This window comes from Ambystoma mexicanum, chromosome 7q (assembly GCF_040938575.1).
Source record: "Ambystoma mexicanum isolate Mex_15411 chromosome 7q, UKY_AmexF1_1, whole genome shotgun sequence".
Taxonomy (NCBI): Eukaryota; Metazoa; Chordata; class Amphibia; order Caudata; family Ambystomatidae; genus Ambystoma; species Ambystoma mexicanum.
In genome coordinates, this window is record NC_090941.1 from 284,785,427 (window position 1) to 284,807,769 (window position 22,343).

General features: G+C 48.0%; 1 protein-coding gene across 1 annotated transcript in view; it reads left to right on the top strand.

The window, feature by feature from the left end:
* RBM26 (RNA binding motif protein 26) overlaps nt 1-22,343 on the top strand; it is a 1,704,516-nt gene that overhangs the window by 1,411,302 nt on the left and 270,871 nt on the right. Inside the window, exon 20 of the mRNA XM_069639899.1 lies at nt 1,712-1,933. Coding sequence (XP_069496000.1) covers nt 1,712-1,933 — 222 coding nt within the window. The remainder of the gene's footprint in view (nt 1-1,711; nt 1,934-22,343) is intronic.

Here is a 22,343-nt window from a genome sequence, read left to right on the forward strand (position 1 = left end):
AATAACTGTTTCATGTTTGTACACATTTATCCCAAGATGTCCAGTCCGGGGAGAGAGGTGACAAACTTTGTGTACAAAATAACACCCAAATCCGTTGTCAAAGTCAAAAATTATTGGCAATTCAATTTTCGGGTTTTCTATGGAAATTGATACTCAACTAACTATAGTATGGCAACATCGCCCTAAAAACAAATAAATAATATCCTAATAAAGTGTATAGAGTTTTTTCTTCGGGAGGTACACTTGACTACCCCTGCTCAACTCTAAGCTTCATCCATCTCCATAATATAATTGAGAACATTGTTTGTACTTCTATTCCCCAAGCCCTTCATTGTCAGCGTGTGGAGAACTCTAAAGTCTACTGAATTCTGGAAGGAGATTGATCCTCCCCAGTGGGACTGGGGGATAAGAAAAATGTCACTGGCTGAAAAGGTTAAGTAGGTGGCTTTATCAAGGGCAATTTTACAAATTGTGAAAAGAATCTGTCATGTCAGCTACAGACCAAAGCTGTCTCCTGGAGTCTGAAGAAAGAATCTGCTGCAGCGATCAAAATAAAGTTTTGATGACCAGGAGCTAAAAAGTAGCTCCTGGGTATCGGACATCAGAGTTAGGCGCTCCCTCTGGAGAGCAATGGAGTGAGTACATAGCGTGTAGTAAATTAAACTGCCACATGAGGTGTAGACTTAACTTTTTGTCTGTTATACAACACCCATTCATTTGTTTTATTGCCTGCTGTCCAACACAGTCACCACAATGAAAAGCATTTGCTATAAAGCGGATCTCACCTTGAAAAGTAAGAAACCAATCTGCCATGATACTGGATCAAGAATCCCTTGCTTCAAAATATGTAAAATGAAGCCACCCAGTTGCCTGGTCACGCATGTCCTTGCATAAGAAAGCCACTTTAGAAGCTTGCCAAAGGACTGGTTATTCTGCCCCATAAGGCCACCAGATTTTAAAAAGAAGCTCTGCAAAGAGAGATCTGTTTATCTGATGGGAAGGTAAGCTTTTCATAATGGCTGCAGATATTTCTTCACTCTCATTCCTAGTCTGCAGCTGCCTTCTTGACTGCTACTAGGGCCCCCATTTCTGGGTACAGTAAACGCTTCAAAACACAGATCTGTGCAAGCCACCTCTCCTCCGCAAATTCTAAGTTTGAACCAGCAGACCCTCTGGAAATCTGGGAGTGTGTGTATTTGTTTTTGGCCTCAAATCTTACATTCTTCAAAATGTTTACCACATGTATGGCATGAAAAAGGCTGAATGCAACAGTGATAAAAACCTTAGTCTGTTATTGTTTTGACATTGATAGTCTTCTAATTAAGACCTTTACATTTACAATAGCTCACCCTTACAATATAGCAGTGTCCCTGTTGAGGGTATCCTTCATGTTGGCAGCCGCCAAGTGATTAAGTGGGGAGTTACTTAGAGGAAACCTGGCACATCAGGCAAGAGTACTTGGTTGTGATACTAAGTTGGCCTTTGCCTAACCGCATCTTGCTTTGTCCCTTTTTACTATGCCATCAACATCTTGTTGCCATTCCCGCATTTTAATTAAAGGAACTGCAGAATAAAAGTGCCTAAGTTATTAGAAACAGTAAGTTGACTTTTTCTTAATGCAAGATGGAATTATAGATTGCAGTTCTGCCTTTTTACTTGTCTTTTTCTGCAGGTTTTAGACAATTGTTTGTCTTTTCTCCTTTTCTTTTAGGCTGCCAAACGAGGGATTCTGTCTTCTGCCAGAGGTAGGGGTAGGGGCAGAGGAAGAGGCATTCATGCAAGAGGACGTGGTATGCCCCGTGGACGAGGAAGGGGACTTCGTGGTAGGGGGAGAGGACTTTCACTCCATGCAGTAGTTGATCATCGTCCACGGGCATTAGAAATTTCTGCATTTTTAGAAAGTGACAGAGAAGATCTCCTTCCTCATTTTGCAGTGAGTAAATGTACTCTTTTCAACAGAGAATGCCTACTGAATATCAACTGATGTGTGGGAAAACGAAAACAATGTTTTAAAAATAAATTCAGTTGAGTGTGTGCTGTCCCGGCGGATCAGAGTTTAGTACCCTTGACCAAGACAGCACTTGCATTTGAAAAAGCGTTTGAAGCTTTTGCTCATTCATCTCTAAGACGCTTGCTCCGTTCCCTTCTGGATTTTGATTATACCAGCCATTGTGGCTAAAACAATTCAGAAACTTAAGCCAAATGATCAAAAGTAGCCACACCATTTTAACTAGTGTATATTGTTTTGTGAAAGCAGTAAATAGGTATATTGCTTTCAAATTAGATTTATTTTGATGAACTATCTGCTTTGTGTTTGGTCCACAGCTGCTTCTTGTTGGAACAGCTGCTGCAACCATTTTATATTGGGGGGCATGTATTTGAGCAACTAAATCAGTGACTCTGGTCTCCCCCAATTCATTTCTGAAAATCACTTTATCTGCTTGCATGTCCATTTACGGATTTGCCAATGGCTAAATGCTGGAATATAAGTATAACAAACGTAATACAGTAAGTTGATATATTTCCCAATTAAATGTACACTTAAGTTTGGTATACTATTCAACAAAGCATACATGCTGGCTCACTCGTTTAGGCAGTGGCTGGTGACAGTGAAAGGCACTAGGGGCTGTGCACATTGAGTCATATTTCCAGCAAGCTGCTTTGACTGGTTCTGCCTCAGCTCTCATGACCTGACTTGGAAAGAGATCTGTTCTAATGAGGAAACTTTGATAAATCTACCTGCAGACGATAGGTTTTAATGCTAGCTCACCCACTTCACCCCATTTTGAGGCCACAGACAAATTATTTCACCCCCTGCTCTTGCTCTCCCATATCTTCTGAAATAAAGAAGTGCTCAATATCAGCATTTCAACTGTTTGTTATTTCTGTCTCTACACTGCACTTAATGTTGAGTTTTTACCTCTTTGACATCAAAACAGGTGTGTCTAACTTGCCATAGAAACACATACTGAAGGGAGAGTTTAACACTTTGTGACACAACATAACTGGAACTTCTCAAAAGACACGCCATTGTAAGTATGCTTAATATTGACAACACTACAAGGTATAAATGCCTTCAGGTTTTCCTGTGTATTAAAGAATACTTGCACAGGCACGTTCTGCTACATCAGTTCTGTGCTTCGCTGGAGAGATACTTTATCAATGATTAGAAGTTTAAGGTACATCCCCCTTCCTAGCCCTGTTTTGGGGTTTCCTTATAACGTCAATGGTTACAAAATACCTCTCCCCCAACTTTTTTTTTTCTTTTTTTTATATACTGCTTTAACACGCAAACCTTTTCAAAGGCAGCTTTGCTTTCATGCACTGGGTGGTTAAGGAGAGCAATGTTTGCGAGTTTTCTCCTGAAATATTTAAAATGGTAACTTCTGGCGAAGGACTTAATGGCTGTTTGAACACTGTTTTAAATGTCCCATATCATCCCCTTATCCCCACACGTTATTCCTTTTCCTTTAACCTAAGTGACTGGACGTCTGCACAGCTGTTCCTGTGTGCTCCAATGCATAAACAGTTTTCTTTGTTCGGGGTGCCAGAATATCCCTCAACTGTTTTTCCCTTGCGGCCAGCATTCTTGCATATAACCCCAATATCAGTTCTATGCCATAAATTACTGGCTTTAAGGAACGTGGTTCCTCTTCAGATGCAGTGTCACTTAGATGGGTTTAAATATGGTAAAATGTGGGAACCCCTCTACTGAGAATTAACACCTCCAAAACCTCCTGTTCTGCAGAGTTGCTGCCTCACGTTTGAGCTCTTTGTGCCTTACCAGAGGGGGAAATATCCATTTGCATGTCATTCTCTTTTCGCTTATAAGGGAATTCGAACACCAAATTGTTAGGCGATCATCTTTATGAACAAGAGTACTTACAGGACCAGACTGATCTGCAAATGGATATTCTGCCCTGTGACAAGTACTGAGAGCTCAAATGTGATTAGGACTCTTAGCGGGCCACGACCGATAGAATACGGTATTATAGTTTGTGGTGTTCTTTGTTGCGTGATGCTTGTATTTTGTGATGTCACTCAAATAGGTTTCTTGTGCATATGGGGTAACCATTCCCCATATACTTTGTATACATGTTTGTTTTAGGGAGGACACTACAAAATGAGTGGCAAGTGGCTTGACCTCTTAAGCCTTGAGCTTCTCTGTTTTTAAGTACTTTATCAAATGGAATCAAAATGTATGTCAATGTTATTTCTAATGGATCGTGTCCTCCCACGTGTACCTAATATTTGATATATATCCCATATCCTGCTTGCAGCTTCGGTAACCTCTCAACAGCAGAGTGTGCCATGCGTCGACTCGAGGTCCCTCTGCGGCTTCCATCCCACACTCTGCCGTGACTTTGACGCTTCAGTTCCGTTTTTCCGTGAACAGCACGCTTCTAAATGGTTCGAACGCATCAGCAATTTTCAACAGCGTTTTTCTCAAAAACACAGTCTACTCCACAGACCGGATTCAAAAGGTGTAAGTACAGCGGATCAAAGATGTCGATTACAGATCCACACGGGATGGATATGCCTCTGGTGTCTAGGAGTGGACCATAAGGTTGATTACTGTGGGTCTTGCCAGTCGATGAGTGTTAAGGCCTTGAAGCAGATGAAGGGGACGCTCGCCCTAGGTAGGCCACCATCCAAATCTCCTTTGACCACCCCTCCAAAAAGATAGTCGGATGAAAAAAGCTTGAGGGACATCTTATCTCAGAGAGCTAAGAAGTGCTCTAAACATTCCAAGCACTCCAGATCAAGGAGTGATTCTCGACAATCGCTGTCGATTATTATAAATCGAAGAAGTGACGTCATTGTTCCCCTTTATCGTCAGCCTCCACACCCGACAGAAAAAGGGTACGTTTTCCTAGCAAATAGGCTTCCAAAGCTGATTGGAAGGAATTTCACCTACAAATTCCGGATGCGTTCACGTTGGCGACCGCTCCCGGCCCTTCGAAGAAATTGAAAAAGGCTTCTGACCCCATTGCGCCTACTAAGACCGGCAGGGAGTGGTTGAGGACTGCTACTCAAACGCCTAAGAGCCCGGGGCAGTGAGTCAGAGAAGCATCCTCGAGAGGCGTTGAAAGATTCAACGATATGTGGAAAGTCGAAGCCACAACATCACTCTTCTGCTCCATCAAAGGAGTCGGCGTCAAGCTCTTCAACGTCGATACTTCGACCTCAAAGCCATCACCAACTTCTTCCTTTCCGGAATCCTCGAAGGTTTTTCAATCTTCTTTAGGCCTATTCCATATTTGAAGTGGAAGAAAAAGAAGGGGGGGACAGTATTCTGTTTGGATTGGTGTTTGATACTCCAAATGTGCTGGATGAGCTTATATCTGAGTAGTCTAGGATGCAGAAACTAGTGGACTGCTTAAAAGATGCCAGTGGGTTAGATACTTCACTTGAAGTTGCTTTTGCCATCCCTGATCCTACGGAATTATCCAATTTAACCGAAAATAAATTACTGTATGGCCTAGTTGACCTAATTTAGGCTGTATGAAATGATCGTACAACCAAACATTCGTACAACGAGGACATAACGTTCCATTACAGAGAACAAGGGGAATGGGGGTTGGCGGGAGTGTCCCTGTTTCTGGCTCGTTGGAAGCGAGGGTCTTAAAAAAATAAATTAAAAAACCCTCAAAACAAAGAAAGGGTCTTTGCCGTCTCAGTACCGACAAGCGTTGCAGGGACGGAACTGATGCCGCAGGAGTGTAAGAGAAGTGCCGGTGGACAGCAGTATGGTAAGTAGGGGAGGGGGGTGGATATAGGGCTGCTGGCGGGCCAGGGATTTGGCTTGTTTGGCCGAAGGTCAAATAGATTTGCGGCGAAATAGACTACGGTCAATTCTGCCACAAATTTATTGACCTTGGTCAAACAACCCATATTCGATTCTACAGGTCATGTAGATGCTTCTTTTAGTTCTATCATGAATAAGGTACTTGGGCTGGGTTCGTCCTGTTAGAAAAAATTAGCAGGATGATCTAACAGACATCCTGGATAAGAGTCCTCGCAAAGATCCGGTTTTGCCGTTTCATTTCGGCTTTGAACAACAGAATTGGAAGAAGCCAGACACCACGCCAGCAGTCAATAAGAATCTGGCTAGAAAGTATAGGCCTTCATCCATAGATACTGAGTTTTTATCCAGTGGGTGTTAACTTTGAAGACTATTTTACTTGTAGCGATCACTTGCTCGCAGGGTGAGCGAGCTTCAGGCTTTCTAATGCAAACTAGCCTTTACTGCTTTTTATAAGGATAAGGTGGTTTTGAGGGTTTGGCCTTCATTTCTATCTAAAATGTCACCGGAGAATAGCGCTCTTGTAGCCTTTTATCCACCTCCTCGTCCTTCCTTCCAAAGATGGAAGAGAGACCGCGTTGGTTAGATCCCAAGAGAGCGCTAAGCTTTTGTATTAGCAGGCTTGCTAAAGTCAGACCGGAGGACCGCCTATTTGTTGGATATATGGGTCATAGGTTGGGACGGGCTGTAACCAAACCTCTATCGCGTTGGATCATTTTATTTATCTGAGTGTTACACTTCAGCTACCAAGGATGTCCCTGATAATTTAAGGTTGCATTTTATAAGAGGACTGGCTATAACTTCAGCACCTCAAAGAAAGGTGCCAGCGCAGGATATTTGCAATGATGCAATGTGGTCTACGCTGCACACCTTTACTAAACAATACTGCCTTGATTCTAAGTCTGATCAGGAAGCTACAGTTGGCAAAGCTGTTCATAACAGCATAAATTAATAGCAAATTATTGATCCCACCTCTATCTACGAACTGCTGTGGGAGTCTATCAAATATGAGGAATCCGTGGGAGGACATAATCCATTAGAAAATTACTAATCCCTGTTAATATTCTTTCTGGTGGATGTTCCTCCCACGGATTCTTAATCGCCGTCCCAAGCTGCCCCTCTATTGTTGGGTGAATTTCCATTGATTAAATCTTCCTTTGTTTAATGTCTAGGTATTTGTTTGACCTTCGAGACTGCTGTGCAAGAAGAGGGGAAAAACTTGAACTGAGGTAACGGGGGCGGTGCACGCTATTTATACTAGCGTCAATGTCACTGCCAAGAGCAGTATATAAGCTGATGAGGGACCTTGATTTGAGGATGCACAGTGCCCTCTGCTGTCAAAGTTTCCAAAGCTTGCAAGCAAGATGTCGGATATATCAAAGATGAGGAATCCGAGGGAAGAACATCCATCAGAGAGAATATTACCTGGAGTAAGTAATTTGTTCGATTGGATTCCTTCCTCCCATGTATTTCCTTATCTATGATATCCCATCCGCAGCACAGCTGATCTTTGCAAACATTTCTGCCACCACCGGGCGGTACGTGGCACTACCCAATGCCTCTACATGCCCGCAACGGACCTGACGTGTGGGCCATTATGTATTGAGGTTACGCGCACAGTGCTCCTGATAATATTTTGATCCCTATTTTATTGGTAGAGTTGGGAGTAAAAGGATTTTTTAGGGAGTTAAAAAGTATGTCCCACTTCAAATGGGAGTTTGTTTTAGAAGCAAATACACATGTTTTAACTGTAAAACAAATGTTTTTGTAATAAATATTTCCAAGGGATTGTGTCCTCCGACGTAATCCTTATCTTTGATAGATCATCTCCCAGCTTGCTGGCCTCAGAATTTTTTTTTCAGTAGAGGGCGCTGCGCGTCGACGTCCCTCGAGCCGATGTCCCTCGACAGCCTCCATATCGGCGCGACGTCACCACGCGTATAAATAGACCCGCGCAGCGTCCGTTGCTCAGTTCCGTTTTTCCGTGCTTCGTGGGGCCTCGGAATGTCGTTGTCAGTTCTTCAGTCAAATATATCAATATATTCCTCATGAATACCGACTCATACTCGATGGCTTCCTCACCCGAACCGATGACTCCACGGTCCGGCTTCAAAAAATGTTGAGACTGTGGAAAGAAAATGTTGTTGACAGATCCTCACAGGATCTGTTTGTGGTGCCTGGGAATCGAGCACCATTGTTCGGAGTGTGAGGACTGCATGTCCATGACGGCGAAAGCCTTGAAGGAGTGTAAGGGGAAGCTCGAGAGAGGTAAGGCAGTTAAAACTTCTTCGAAATTTTCCTCGCCGGAGTCGAGACATTAGTTTCCTCGCCATCACAAAAGACATTCTCGTTCTAGGTCTCGAAGCAGTTCCCATCACTCTTCGAGATCTAAGCATTCAAAAAAGAGATGTTGTAGATCCCCTTCCTTGTCTTCGGCTTCTTCCGTTTCCCCAAAAAGGGTCTCCTGCCTCACAAAATATAGCTCTCGGGCTGAGTGGGAGGAATTCCGGATAAAGATGCTAAGCGTCTTCGAGAAAACGGCCTCGACCCCCTCGAAGACTTCTGAGGGTGATACCCTGGGTGAAAGACCCGAAAAATCAAAAAGCTGCGAGTCTCGGTACCCGGCAAAAGAAGCCACTCGAGAGCGCCACGAACCCTCGAGTAAAGGCAAAGTTGCGTCTTTGCCGTCGTCGAAGATCCCTTCAACTCATAGATCGTCGACGACGTTATCGAAGGGTTCTCAGACGCACAGGTCAGTCGAGTCGACGCCGTCTTCGACATCGATGCCGAGAAAGGATAAACCCACGGCCACCTCACAGCGAGTGGCCATACCCAGAGCCTCGAGCACGAGAATGTAGTCGACAACCTTGAGTAGAATCCCGATACTCTCGAGTTCGAGGCCTCTACCACCTTTCTCGACGCCTTTTTCGATCGCTTCGAAGCCTTTAACGTCCGCGTCAATGACGTCAGTGTTTTCTCAGCCAATCATGACAAATTTGGCTCCTTCTGCTCTAGAAATGGGATTTATACCATTTTCTAGACCTGATCACTCCAGCGTGTTATCTTCTATTTATGAAGAAGGGGAGATTCGGATCCGGAAAGACCTTTTGAGTTGCAGGGATCTGCAACTCCTGCACCAGAGGAATTTACCTCTGAGGAAGGTAGGTTGAAAGACCTCCATGAAACCCTACAGGAAGCAAGTGGGTTGGACACTTCCCCAGAAGTGGAATTTGCCACACCAGACCCAGGGGAACATGCTGAAACCCCTTATAGAACCTTGATGACAAGAATAATAGAGTTGATGGGATGGCCCACACCCTCACCTGCTTTTCAGCAAGACGACCTCAGACATCTTGGTCAAAGGTCCACAGGAGGATCCTGGGGTGCCATTTCATGCGGCATTACAAAGGAGAATATTGGGGAACTGGGAAACACCTGAGGTAATCCCGGCAGTTAACAATAAATTATCAGCTAAATATCGGGTGTCTTCTGCTGACCCTGAATATTTATCCAAACACTCCACTCCGGAGAGTCTGGTTGTTCAGGTAGCTACTTCAGCAGGTAGTAAATCGGCTAACCCTACTGTTGCACACAGGACAGGGATGAAAAGAGATATCACTCTATGGCCAAAAAAGTATTTTCCGCATGTAGCATGGCGTTGAAATCCATCAATGCTACGTGTACGCTCGCAAGGTTCATCCACACACTTTGGGAGTGTGCTTAATCAGCGGCTGACTGCCTCCCGGAGGGAGAAGAAAGGGAAGCGTTTCTCAACATCATTAAGGGTGGTAAGGACGCAATGTGCGAATCCCTTCAGACTGGCATCGATTCTGCTGACAGTATCAGCAGGGCCATGGCGGCAAGTACAACAACCAGGAGATTTGCTTGGTTGCGAAAGTCTGGTTTTGCTCCAGATGTTTAAAGCAGACTCTTGAATATGCCCTTTGACGGCTCTTCTTTGTTTGGTAAGAAGGCGGATGACAGTTTAGAAAAACTACAAACATCAAAGGCAGCAGCAAAATCCTTAGGAGCTGCAATCCGTCAGACACCATATCGCCCCTAAGGAACCTCTTGGAGAGGTAAGTCCTTTCGCTTCTATTCCGCATTCGGAAAGGACAGAGGACAGCTGGTTCAAAGGGGTCAGAAGAAATTCACCCGAGGTGGACGGGGTAAAAACACAAAAGCCGCCGCCGCAGCAGGTGCCGCTTTACCCTCTGCATCTGCATCAGCTGCCTCCAAACCGCTCTGAGGACTCTGTTCACAAAACACCAGTAGGGGGCAGGTTAACATCTGACGGAATGGCAGGCTGTTACGTCAGATGCTTGGGCATTGGAGACAGTTGCCCATGGTTAATGCCTGCCTTTACTACGCATCCCTCAAAGTCGTCCACCGGGGAACAGCTCTCTGAAAGTTCCAGATCCGCTCCTCTTGCAGGAAATTGTAGACCTGCTAGAGAAAGGTGCCATAGAACTGGTACCTGTAGCGGAGAGGAAGAAGGGCTGGTACTTTCCCCTATTTTCTCATACCGAAGAAAGACGGAGGACTGAGACCTATCTTGGACTTACAAGAATTGAACAAGTTCCTCAGGAAGGACAAGTTCAAGATGGTAACTCTCTCTCAGATCCTTCAGGCCCTCCAGCTCCAGGACTGGCTGGTATCTCTGGACCTCCAGGATGCTTATTTCCATGTGCCAATCCATCTCAAACACAGGAAATACCGGAGGTTCGCAATTGGCGGCTCTCATTATCAATCTCGAGTTCTGCCTTTTGGGCTGTCCTCCGCCCCGAGGGTCTTCACCAAGCTAATGTCGGTAGTGGCTGCAAGTCTAAGGAGGGAAGGGATCCATGTCTACCCCTACCTGGACGATTGGCTGATCAGAGTATCTTCGGAACAAGCTCAGATCCAGCTGGATTATGTCTGCCACTTCCTTCACAAACTGTGCTTCTCCCTCAATTTAAAGAAGTCACACATGATACCATCACAGAGACTCCAGTTCATTGGAGCGGTCCTGGACACTTCCCTGGGAAAAGCCTTGCCACCAAAGGTGAGGGCTCAAGATATTCTGCAGATGGTCACCAAGTTTCAAAATGCCCAACGTCTCCCAGCCTTCGACTTTTTGAGGTTGCTAGGCCTCATGGCATCCTGCATCTTCCTTGTGCCAGAGGCTCGCCTGAGAATGAGATCTCTATAGTGGGCACTGAGAACTCAGTGGTTGCAATTCTCAGGGAGAATGACAAACCTCCTTCAGATTCCGGACAAGGTGGCTCGAGACCTTCAGTGGTGGGCCTGCCAGAAAAAGATCTTGAAGGAGGAGCTGTTTTGGCAACCATGGTTGGAGATAACCGTAGTCACAGATGCCTCACTCACGGGGTGGGGAGCCCATACCAACGACTTGACCATCAGCGGTCGTTGGTCTCCATCGGAGTCCAGACTACATATCAACCTGTTAGAGCTGAGAGCAATCAGACTAGCTCTGACAGCTTTTCTGCCATCTGTACAAGGGAAAAATGTCCTGATAATGACGGACAACACAGTGGCCATGCACTACCTCAACAAAAGAGGAGGTGTAGGATCACTGCCACTGTGCAGAGAGGCAATGCAGCTCTGGTTTTGGGCAATTCAAGAAGGAATCTCTATCGGCAGTTCACCTAGCCGGAGAGCAGAACACGGCGGCAGACGCTCTGAGCAGGCAGAGCACAGTCTTCCACGAGTGGGAGTTAGCTCAGGAAGTCCTTCTGGAGATCATCGCCCTTTGGGGAACCCCTCAAGTGGATCTGTTTGCAACCACGGTAAACCGGAAGTGCGATCAGTATTGCTCAAGGGAATTTTCCCCGAGAGGAGCTCTAGGAGACGCATTCGTGGTGGATTGGGATTTTCCCCTGCTGTACGAGTTTCCTCCAGTCCCCGTGATTCCTCAAGTAATCAGTAGGTTGAGAAAGTTCTGGAAAACCATGATCCTAATTGCCCTGGACTGGGCCAGGAGGACGTGGTACCCAGACCTTCTGGACATGTCCATCTGCCCTCCAGTACGTCTTCCACAAAGAGACGATCTTCTCTCATAAGAGGAAGGTCGGGTTCTCCATCCAGAGGTCAAGACACTCAACCTTCACGCATGGTTTCTGAGAGGTGGAGATACAAGGATTGGGATCTTCCGGATGACGTAATGGAGATTTTGCTTTCAGCCAGAAGGTCAGCAACAAAATCCTTGTACGGGTGTCGTTGGAACAAGTTCAGTAACTGGTGCAAAGAAAGCGATGTGGACCCTTTTCAATGTGGTACCCCAGTGGTGCTTTCTTTCCTGTTGCATTTAGCCAATCTGGGGCTCCAGATCGGAACAATCAAAGGATATCTTGCTGCGCTGTCCATTTTTAAGTGCTCCTCGGAAGAGGTTTCTTACTTTAAAATTCCATTAATCATACAGTTCCTGAAAGGACTTACCAATGTATATCCACCAATACTGTTTCATGTTCCAACTTGGGATTTAAACTTAGTTCTTAAATTCCTAACTTGTATACCATTTGAGCCTCTGCACTCCTGTCCATTGAGGCTTTTAACACTAAAAACTGTCCTCCTTGTGGCATTAACATCAGCCCGCAGGGTTAGTGAACTACAGGCTCTCATGTAAACCTCCATATACCATATTTTACAAGGATAAGGTAGTTCTTAAGGTTAAACCATTTTTCTTACCGAAAGTAGCTTACCAAAAGTAGTTTCCGACTTCCATTTGTCACAGAAAATTATTTTACCAACTTTCTATCCTCATTTGGGAAAAGAAGAGGAGAGATTACATAGGCTGGCCCCAAGAGGACCCTCAGCTTTTACATTTCAAGAATGACGAACTTACATCAAGATGACCAACTCTTTGTGGGTTACACAGGTCGCAAATTAGGGTTAGCGATGACAAAAAAAACTATATCCCGCTGGATCATTCTGGTTATATTGGAATGCTACAGGAAAAGACCCACCGGATGGGCTACGTGCTCACTCCACTAGGGGAATGGCTACTTCTGCGGCTTTGAAGAGGGGAGTCTCTGCAAAAGACATTTGCTCAGCTGCAACATGGGCATCAATGCATACCTTTGTCGAGCATTACTGCTTAGATGCCTCCTCCTCCAATGAGGGGTTATTTGCCAGAGCGGTACTTCACTCCGTCCATGAAAACAGACTAGTACTCCCACCTCCAAATTGATCACTGCTATGGGAGTCTATCACAAGATGAGGAATACGTGGGATGACACCATCCATTGGAAGAACAAGTTACTTAGCAACTGTAACGTTCTTTGGACTGGATATTCCTCCCACATATTCCTCATCGACCCTCCCAGCCTACCCCGCAGTACAGTTTACATTTTCTTACACTTTCCTCTCACGATGGGCCTATCAGTCACAGCATACGCCTGGATGATCCACGAGTATTTCCTCAAAAAAAAAGAACTGAAGCTAACGGGCGCAGCTCAAGCTGCTTTTACCAACAGTGACGTCGGAACGGAGCCCGTCGATGGACAATCGACGCCACAACCTAGAGCACAGCGCCCTCTGCCGAAATATTTTTTTCCGAAGCAGCGAAGCTGGCAATAACGAATTATCATAAGATGAGGAATACGTGGGAGGAACATCCAGTCAAAAGAACGTTACAGTTGGTAAGTAACTTGTTCTTCTAATGGATCCTGTCCTCCCACGGATTCCTCATCTTTGATGTATCCAATATCCTGCTTGCAGCATCTGAAACTTCAACAGCAGCGGGCGCTGTGCATCGAATCTTGGGTCCGCTGCAGCTTTCATCCTGTACTCAGCTGCAACGTTGACAGTGGTATAAACAGCGCACATCGCGTCGGTTGCCTCAGTTATGGTTTTCTGCATGCACTGCATGCTTTACAACGTTTCATTCGTCTCAGCAATTTTCTACTGCGTTTCTTCAAATTCTTTGAGCTGTCTTCTCCGTAGACCTGATTCAAGAGGTGTTTGGGCTGTGGGTCAAAGATGTCCATCACTGATGCACACCAAATTTGCCTCTGTTGTCTTGGGGTGAGCCAGAAGGTCGAAGGCTGTGTCTCACGCCAGTCTGACTGTTAAGGCCTTGAAGGAGAGGTAGGGGAAACTGGCCCTAGGTAGGCCTAAAATGAGGTCGTCCAACGAGAAAAGCATGAGGGATATTTCACCTCAACGGGCTAAAAAGCACAGTAAACATGTTAAGCACTCTAGATCAAGAAGCAAATCTCAACACTCGTCCTCTCATAAGAGACCTAGGAAGCAATGTCATCGGTTCCAATCGACTTCCTCTGACTCCTAGCACGATAGGAAACTGGCATCCTTTCCTAGTAAATCTGCTTCAAAAGCAGAAGAATGGGAAGCTTTTTGCATCAAAATGAAGGCGGCTTCACTCACCCCTTCGAGTGAACTGGAAAAGGCTTCCAACACTATTGTGCCTTGTGGGGCCAACAAAGCATCATTAAAATCTACTACTTACGTGCCTAAGAGCCCGGGTAGTCCTCAAAGCTTAATCGAGAAGTGTCATGGGATTCCACTTCTCGAGACAACACAAAGCCACCGCCTTCCCCCCCTCGGCTCAGTCGAAGGAATCTGGGTTGATTCCTTCAATGTCTTCGATTCATTCATCCAAGACGTTTAAGCCCTTATCTAAAAAAAACTTTAAAAACTTTTCAGGTCGATGAACTTGATTTATGAAGAGGAGGTGGTGGAGGGGAAGAGAAGCCCTCTGTTTGGTTTGGAGTATGAAGTAAAGATTAAAAGACCTGGTGGACACCTTGAAGGATGCCAGCGTTCTAGATACTTCACCAGAAGTAGTTTGCCATTCCAGATGTGACTGGGCATGCTGATGCCTTATAGATCTGTCACAGGCAAAGTAATAGGGTATTTAGGCTGGAGTAGACCTGCAGCAGAATATGAGAAGGATGATCTCACAGACAGTCTTATAAGGTCCTCCAAAAGATACAGTATTTCCTTTTCATACAGCACTGAAGATCAGGGTCTTGGAAAAGTGGAAAAATCCTGACCGTGCCCTTGCAGTAAATAAGGACTTTACAAAAAAGTATAGACCTTCAGTTATAGACCCACATTTTCTGTCTAGACATCCAACTCCAGAAAGTCTGGTTGTTCAGGTAGCCACGTCAACCTCAAAGGCGGCTGCCTATCCCACCATCTCTCCAGATAGGGATGACAAGAAATTTTACACCCTGGGAAAAAGTGTTTTGAGCGACTAGCATGCCGCTTAAGGCCATTAATGCTATGTGTGCCTTAGCCAAATGTTCATACACTGCAATATTCACTGGAGGTTGTGCCAATGGCCGCAGAACATATCCTGAGGGAGAAGAAAGGGAAGGCTTCCTAAATATTGTGCAGGATGGCAAGGATGCTATGTGCCAGTCTCTGCAATCAGGTCTAGACTTTCGCTATGGCAGCAAGCGCTGTAACCAGAAGGTTTGCATGGCTGCTCAGGTCATGTTTTGCCTCGGACGTTCCGACGAGGCTGCTGGAAATGCCTTTTGATGGTTCACAACTGTTCGGCTCCAAGTCCAAGATCTTGGAGAAGCTTCTGGCTGGGAACAGCTATTCGTCTACTACAGCAAACCCATTCCTCCTCTCAGAATTGGAGGGGTCGTTTGGTTCATCGATTGGAAGAACAAGGGGGCAATTCTTCCAAAGAGGCCAGAGGAGACCACCTTGTGGTTTGCACAGAGGGGGGTGGGGGGCTGGAGCTACCCACACAACCTCTGCCTATTTGTCATCCGCAACAGCAACTCCAAAACCTCTTTGAGGCCTTAGTCCACAGGACTGTGGTGGGAGACAGCCAGACACAACATTTCGAAGAATGGCGAAGCATTACTTCAGATGCTTGCGCACTGCAAACTATAGCCCCGGGTTACTGTCTCCCATTTCTAAGAAGGCCTCTGAATTGTCCGCCAAGCATCCAATCATTGAGGGATCCACATCTGCTCCTCTTACAGGAGATTATCACCCTGTTAGAGAAAGGTGCAATAGAATCGGTGCCTGTAGTGGAGAGGAATCGGGGATAGTGTTACTCTTACTTTCTAATTCTCGAGAAGGAGGGAGGGTTCCAACCCATCTTGGACTTGAGACGCTTGAATAAGTTCCTCAGGAAGGACAAATTCAAGATGGTAACTCGTTTGCAGAGCCTCCAGCTCCAGGATATGATGGTGTCACTTGATCTTCAGGATACTTACTTCCATGTGCTCCTACATCCCAAGCACAGAAATTACCAGAGGTTCGCCATTTGCAGTTCGGCCTTTCGGGCTCATCTACCCTCGAAGGTCTTCACCAAGTTGATGGCGGTGGTGGCAGCAAATCCAAGGGTTGGAGGGATTCACATCTATCCCTACCTGGACGGTTGGCTGATCACAGCTCGCTCTACTGAACAGGCTCTGGAGCATCTCATATGCACCTACCACTCTCTCCACAGAATGGGCTTTTGCTCAACTTCAACAGGACACCTTCCCAAAAGCTTCAATTTATTGGGGCAGTCCAGGATTCTTCCTCAGGGAAAGCTTTGCCCCCCAAGATGAGGGCTCAGCATATTCTGCAGATGGGCGTCAAATTTCAAAAGGCCCAACATCTACCACCCTTCAACTTTGAGGTTGTTCGGTCTCGTCATCTTGCATTTTCCTGGTGCCAGAGGCCCTTCGGATCCCAATAGTCGCAGTTCTCCGGCAGGTTAAACGGACCTTGCAGGCATGCCCAATTGCATAGGCGCATTAGATTGCATGCACATGGTTTTGACCGTCAGACATGCAATTGAGGTGGTGTACTGCAATCAGAAGCAATTCCACTCACTGAATGTCTAGATGTTCTGCGATGCCCAACATGTGATCACCTATTGCTCTGCACTTTTCGCGGGGTCCACACACGACTCGATGGTCTTGCGGAATTCAACATTGCCACACTACATGGAACGTTATGCGGGACAAAGCACATGGCTGTTGGGTGAGTACTCCTTTCAATGAATGACCCCCTGTGTATTGGGGGAGTGGGTGTCGGGGGTGATAGTCCAGGCCCACAGTGCCCCTGGCAGTTGGGCGAGCACAACTGCCAATGCATGGTCCCTGTATATTGGGGGTTGGGGGGAATGGACAAGCACCCGAATCCACACAGTTCACAGCGACAAGTATTACCCCATGCCATGCAATGCAAGAACATGCCCTGCCTACCTCCATGCACACCCTAGCCATGGGTTGGCACTACATGCAATATCAACATGAGGATGAGTCCCTTCCCCGCACAATGTACATTGGCAGTGATGTGTGCCTGCCTGATGCAGATCTGCCCATCACATCACAATACAGGAGTCACCCACCACATCAGAACTCGTGTACATTACAATGATTGGAACATGTTGTTGCCCAACATTGCTCCACGAATCTAAGCATCACAGACCCCAGCATTGTGATGTGATACAAGTGAGCTCAATAGAAGATTCACACACCGGATTACCAGAAGGGGCATCAGTAAACTCCATCTGATTCAGACGGGACTCCCACAAACAGTAACATGTGCCCTTGCCTTCACTCCCATGCAGGTGATGCCGGATATGCACTCATGCCATGGCTGATGACGCCTGTAAAAAACGGCCATGGAACAGGCATGAGGAGGCGTACAACCATGCACACATACGCACAGGTGGCCTGATAGAGCAGACCTTTGGACTGCTGAAGGCCAGGTTCAGCTGCCTGAGCAGATCAGGTGGCTCATTGCAGTACAGCCCGGTGAAGACAGGGAAAATAGTACTTGCATGTGCAATGTTGCACAATCTGTGCATACGCAGGAACATTCCACTGCCCACGGACATCGAGGCAGCCGATGATGATGATGATGATGATGGCGATGGGTGCTCTACCAGGCTGGGGTGCCATTGATGGACAACATGCACGTGCAGCACTTGTACACCATTTTTTCTGATACACTTCCTATGCACATTCAGCACTTCATGTGGTGGCACTACAGTAAATGGTTGGAATACACACCAAATAAGATTGTCCACTCGTCATTTGCATTTGGACACCAGTGTATTTTAGAATAAACAGGGTAAACGGGTATTGGATTGTAATCAAGAACACGCATGTCCCCCCAACCACCCCAACGTACTCACCCACCAACCTGGAGCCCGTCACAACTAGTGGGAGAACATTTCTGCAATGCCCAGCCTATTTGCGGCCTTACCAGAGGGTCCTGCCAGCCGTGATGACCTCCTACGAGGGCTACTGGTCACCGAACTAGAGGGTATGCTGCTGGCAGAGGGCAATGCAGGGTTTGTAGGTGGCACACGGCCCAGGTAAGCCTGCTGGGCAACCAGCATTGACGCCGCAATATTGGACAGGTTATTCCCCTCCCTGACACGACATAACACCATGTTAGTCATGGCAAACAGCTCGATGGCACGTGAGTGGCGGCGCACAGAGATGGCGGTGCTCTCCCGTTGTAGTCGGGCCTCCTCACATTGCAGCCTTGCCTCCTGGAGCTGTTGCTCCACAAGCTGGGTCAGGCTTGCCTGGTGCTCCCCAATGCGCTGTAGGCGGGCGCAGATTTCCGGGATGGAAGGTGTGGGGGACTACAATGGACTGTGAGGTCCCATGGGGATGAATATGGCCACCTATTCCGGAGTGGTTTTGCCCCCATCATTTGCATTGCCAGGTGCGTCAGCGCCCTGTTCTCCCGGCGCACTCTCCGCGCTGGCTGCGTCATTGTCGCTGGTTGCTTGAGGGCCACTGGTGGATGCAATGGGAGTGGCAGCAGGTGTGTTTTGTGTTGCCACATGCTGGACTTCAGGCGCAGTGGGATGGAGGTGTCTGTCATCGGGCACCGTCACCGTGGCAAATGCCTGTGTGCTGGAGGTGGAGGCAGTGGCGTCCTGGGATGGCCTTGTCCGACGGCCACGTGCAGTTCCCCTTGGCGTAGGCTGTTGTGCTGAATCACTGTCTGTTGATGTGCCTGTAGGGGAATGTAGGGCATGCTGTTAGTCGTGTGACCGGATGTGAATGGGCCATTCACATGCAAATCCCTACTTATACTTGGTCCACTTGCATGTACACATTTGATGGGTGATGCACTCAGGTGTGTGGATCATGGCTTGCACACAGTTGCATGCTGTCTGCCTGTCCTGGGGGTATTGTCACATGGGGTGCTGTTTGTGGTCGGGTCAATGGTGGATGTGTTGTGTGCCTCTGCCCTGCTTGGCGGTGTGGTGGAGGGGTCAATGGTGGATGTGGTGTGTTCCTCTAGGCCCTTCCGGGGGGGTGGGGGGGCATGGGGTGTGGGGGTCTACCATAATTCGCACTCATGGCTTTGCACTCTGTGTACTTACCACCCTCGGCAGGTGTGCTGGCTCCGACCTCTGCTTGACCAACTCCCTCGATCCCCTCTAGGTGCATGATGATGATGATGATGCTGCTGCACCTCTCCTCCCAGGTCTGGAGCTTCAGTGGTGAAGGTGGTCCCCCTCCTGTGCCGGTGCTGTGCTGCCATGAGGTTGTGGACACGCAGCCGCAGATCGTCCCAGCGCTTGAGGCAGTCCTTCACCGTGCGCACAGTCACACTGACTGCTGTGCACTTCTGTGCAGCGGCTGCCCAGATTTCCTTCCTTCCTCTGCTGTGTTCTGCGCCTTTGATCCACACTGAACAGCAGTGCTGCATTGTCCACAATGTGCTCAACGAGCACTGTCAGTTAAGCATTGCTGAAGCGGGGTTTGCGCTGGCGGGTGGCTGGGATCCTGGATGTCATCTCAGTGGTTGTTTGTAGCAAGTCACAGGATCCTAGGGGTTACTGAGGGTTGCAGTGGATTGTGGTTTTAAGTAATGGCCGCCGCTCTCTTTCCGGTTTTCGTGATCCGTGTTTCCGGAACCGGTATGTCCATTTCTGTACCAACATGGCGGAAACAGATGTACCACTGCCATTGTACCCGGTAAATCCATCTCCGTGGGTGTTTGCGTTACGGTGGTGACACAGTTTCCGCGATGGTGTAGTCCGCGCAACCGACAAACTGTAATCACACCTTACTTCCGCATGCTTGCGGACACAGTGTCACCGCCTTCACGGAAACACCAGATTCCGGACTTGTAATGAGGGCCATTGTGTATAGGCGCTATATAAAAGACTATCATATCATATCTACAGCCTTGCAAAGGGGGCTCCCACTTTGGAACATTTGCTAAGCAGCAACTTGGCCATCACTCCATACTTTTACGAGGCACTACAGCTTGGGCCTCGCCCGTGGGGCTGATGCACATTTTGGCAAGGCAGTGCTGCAAAACCTGTTACTATGAGCTTTCTGCCCTCCTCCATTGTTCCACTGCTTCAGGAGTCTTATCTGATAAGGAATAAAGATTTTCCATAATAACTTACTAGAAAGTCTTAATTCTCCAGCATGTGGTCTGGCATGGATTCACATGCTCATGAATATTCCCCATCAGGCTGGGAATCCTCGGTTAAGAAAAAAATTAGTGGGGGCGTGGCTTGGAGCGCCACGGATGCGGTCGCTCCCTTGAAGCGGCCCGTGGGTGACCCGCCTCTGCGAATTTCATGCAGTTCCAATGCAGGTACGCGATCACCAATACCACTCAAGGTGATCGGAACCATTGGGGCACGACGAGGTCGAAGATGACCGACTAACGTGTGTGCGTTACACCAGATTATGGCCGCCAAACCCTGCACCCGGGGCCCTTCACGAAAATCAAGATGGTGGGCGCCTGCGATCCCCAGAGAAGCAAACGAACCTTGAGGCAGGGGGCGAGTGGAGACCTAAGAAAACGGAGAGGAGGGGCGCACTGATACCTGACAGCACAAGCATCCGCAGACCCAGTTGCAGAAGCAAGAGCCTGCCGCGACTCTCACTCGGGCCCCATGGCAGCTGCGGCTAGGACCGTGGCGGAGCACCTACCGGGGGCTTATTCCCGGAGTTCCGCTGGGGGCGGGCGGCGAGAGAGGGACTGCTTCCTGCCTCCTCCCTCTGCACTGATCCGGGTCCCGAGGACGAGGGCGCTGCGAGCCGGATTCGGCCAGAGCCTTGTTGGGGAGCCTGCGCTACGGGGAGCTGCAGAGACATCCTGCTTCCTGGAGAAGCCCAGGCGCCTTCGCCCAACGGACACATCAGCGGCCACTCCAGGTACAGCAGGATCGGGGAGGTGAGGCGTCGGATGGGAGCTCCCCCCCACGCGCAAACGGATCTGAGCCTCAAGAAGACTCAGAGGCAACACCAACCGCAGCGTAATAACCAGGGGCCCTACAGCACAGCACCCCAGGGTGAGATCTCTTCTCCCCTCCATCCCCCCGAGAAACGAAGCACGCCAGGAGCAAGTCCATGCCAGCCCGGCCCAACACAACACATGGCACACAGAAGTCCCTCCAGCTAAGGCCCAGTGTAATACAGACTCCCACCCCCAACGTCCTTCCTGGGGCGCCCCGGCCCACATACCCACCCAGCGCGCTGACCCAGCCCAGAACGACGCAACGGACCTCCGGCTTCCCTTTTGTTACTGGACACACTCAACCAACCAGCTCAACAACTCGCAAAAATCCGCAGGACCTGATCCATTGGGGTGCTCACTTGGAGAGTTCCCCTACAAAGCCTCCTTCACGTTCTTGGTGCCCCCCGGTGGACACCGAGACCTCCCTGACGCGGCCCCCGCCCCCCACCTAGCCACCATGACTAAACAAACGAAGGCCGGTAAAGCCGCGGACATAACCACTATGTTTGCAGTAGCAGACAAAGGCAAAAAGCATGATCCTCCCAAACTGACCCTACAGAAACATCCAGAGGAAAAGGATGCTCACGCTACTAGAGGGGACCTAGTGGCCTTCATGGCAGACATCCAGTCCGAATTCCGCTCCTGCCTATCAGAACTCAACTCCAAAGTAGAGCAGACTGACCAGAGGATAACAGAGGTTGAGCAGAGGCTGGGAGAGATCAAAGACCGCTCACAAGTCCACACTACCTCCCTGGGGGAAACCCAGCGATCCATTAACACCCTACAAGATAAATATGAGATCCTGGAGTTTAAACAAGAGGACCTTGAAAACCGGTCGCGTCGCAATAACCTCTGGATCTGAGGTGTTCCATCCTCTGTCCCCGACACAAGCTAGCAGAATACATAGGGGACTTCTTCCAGGCCCTGCTCCCGGATCTGGACAAATCCCAACTACTGCTAGACCGAAAACACAGACTGCGCCCACGCTGGGGAGTGGATTCAGACCCTCCCCCAGATGTGATCACCAGGGTTCACTTCTTCACAACTAAAGAGGCCATCTCAGCAATTAGCCGAACGGGAGACAACCTCTCGTTTCAGGGCACCCCACTGCAGATTTATCAGGATCTCTCATTACTCACTCTAAAGAAAAGAAGGGCACTCCGCACCTTGGCACTCTTTCTCCAAGACCAACGGGTGCGGTACAGATGGTTATTTCCAAAGGCGCTACAGTTCTCATATAAAGGCACTGTTCGGCGAATCAGCCACTTGGAAGACGCAAACAAAATCATGCATCCAACCTCACCCGAGGAGAACCCTCACCGAA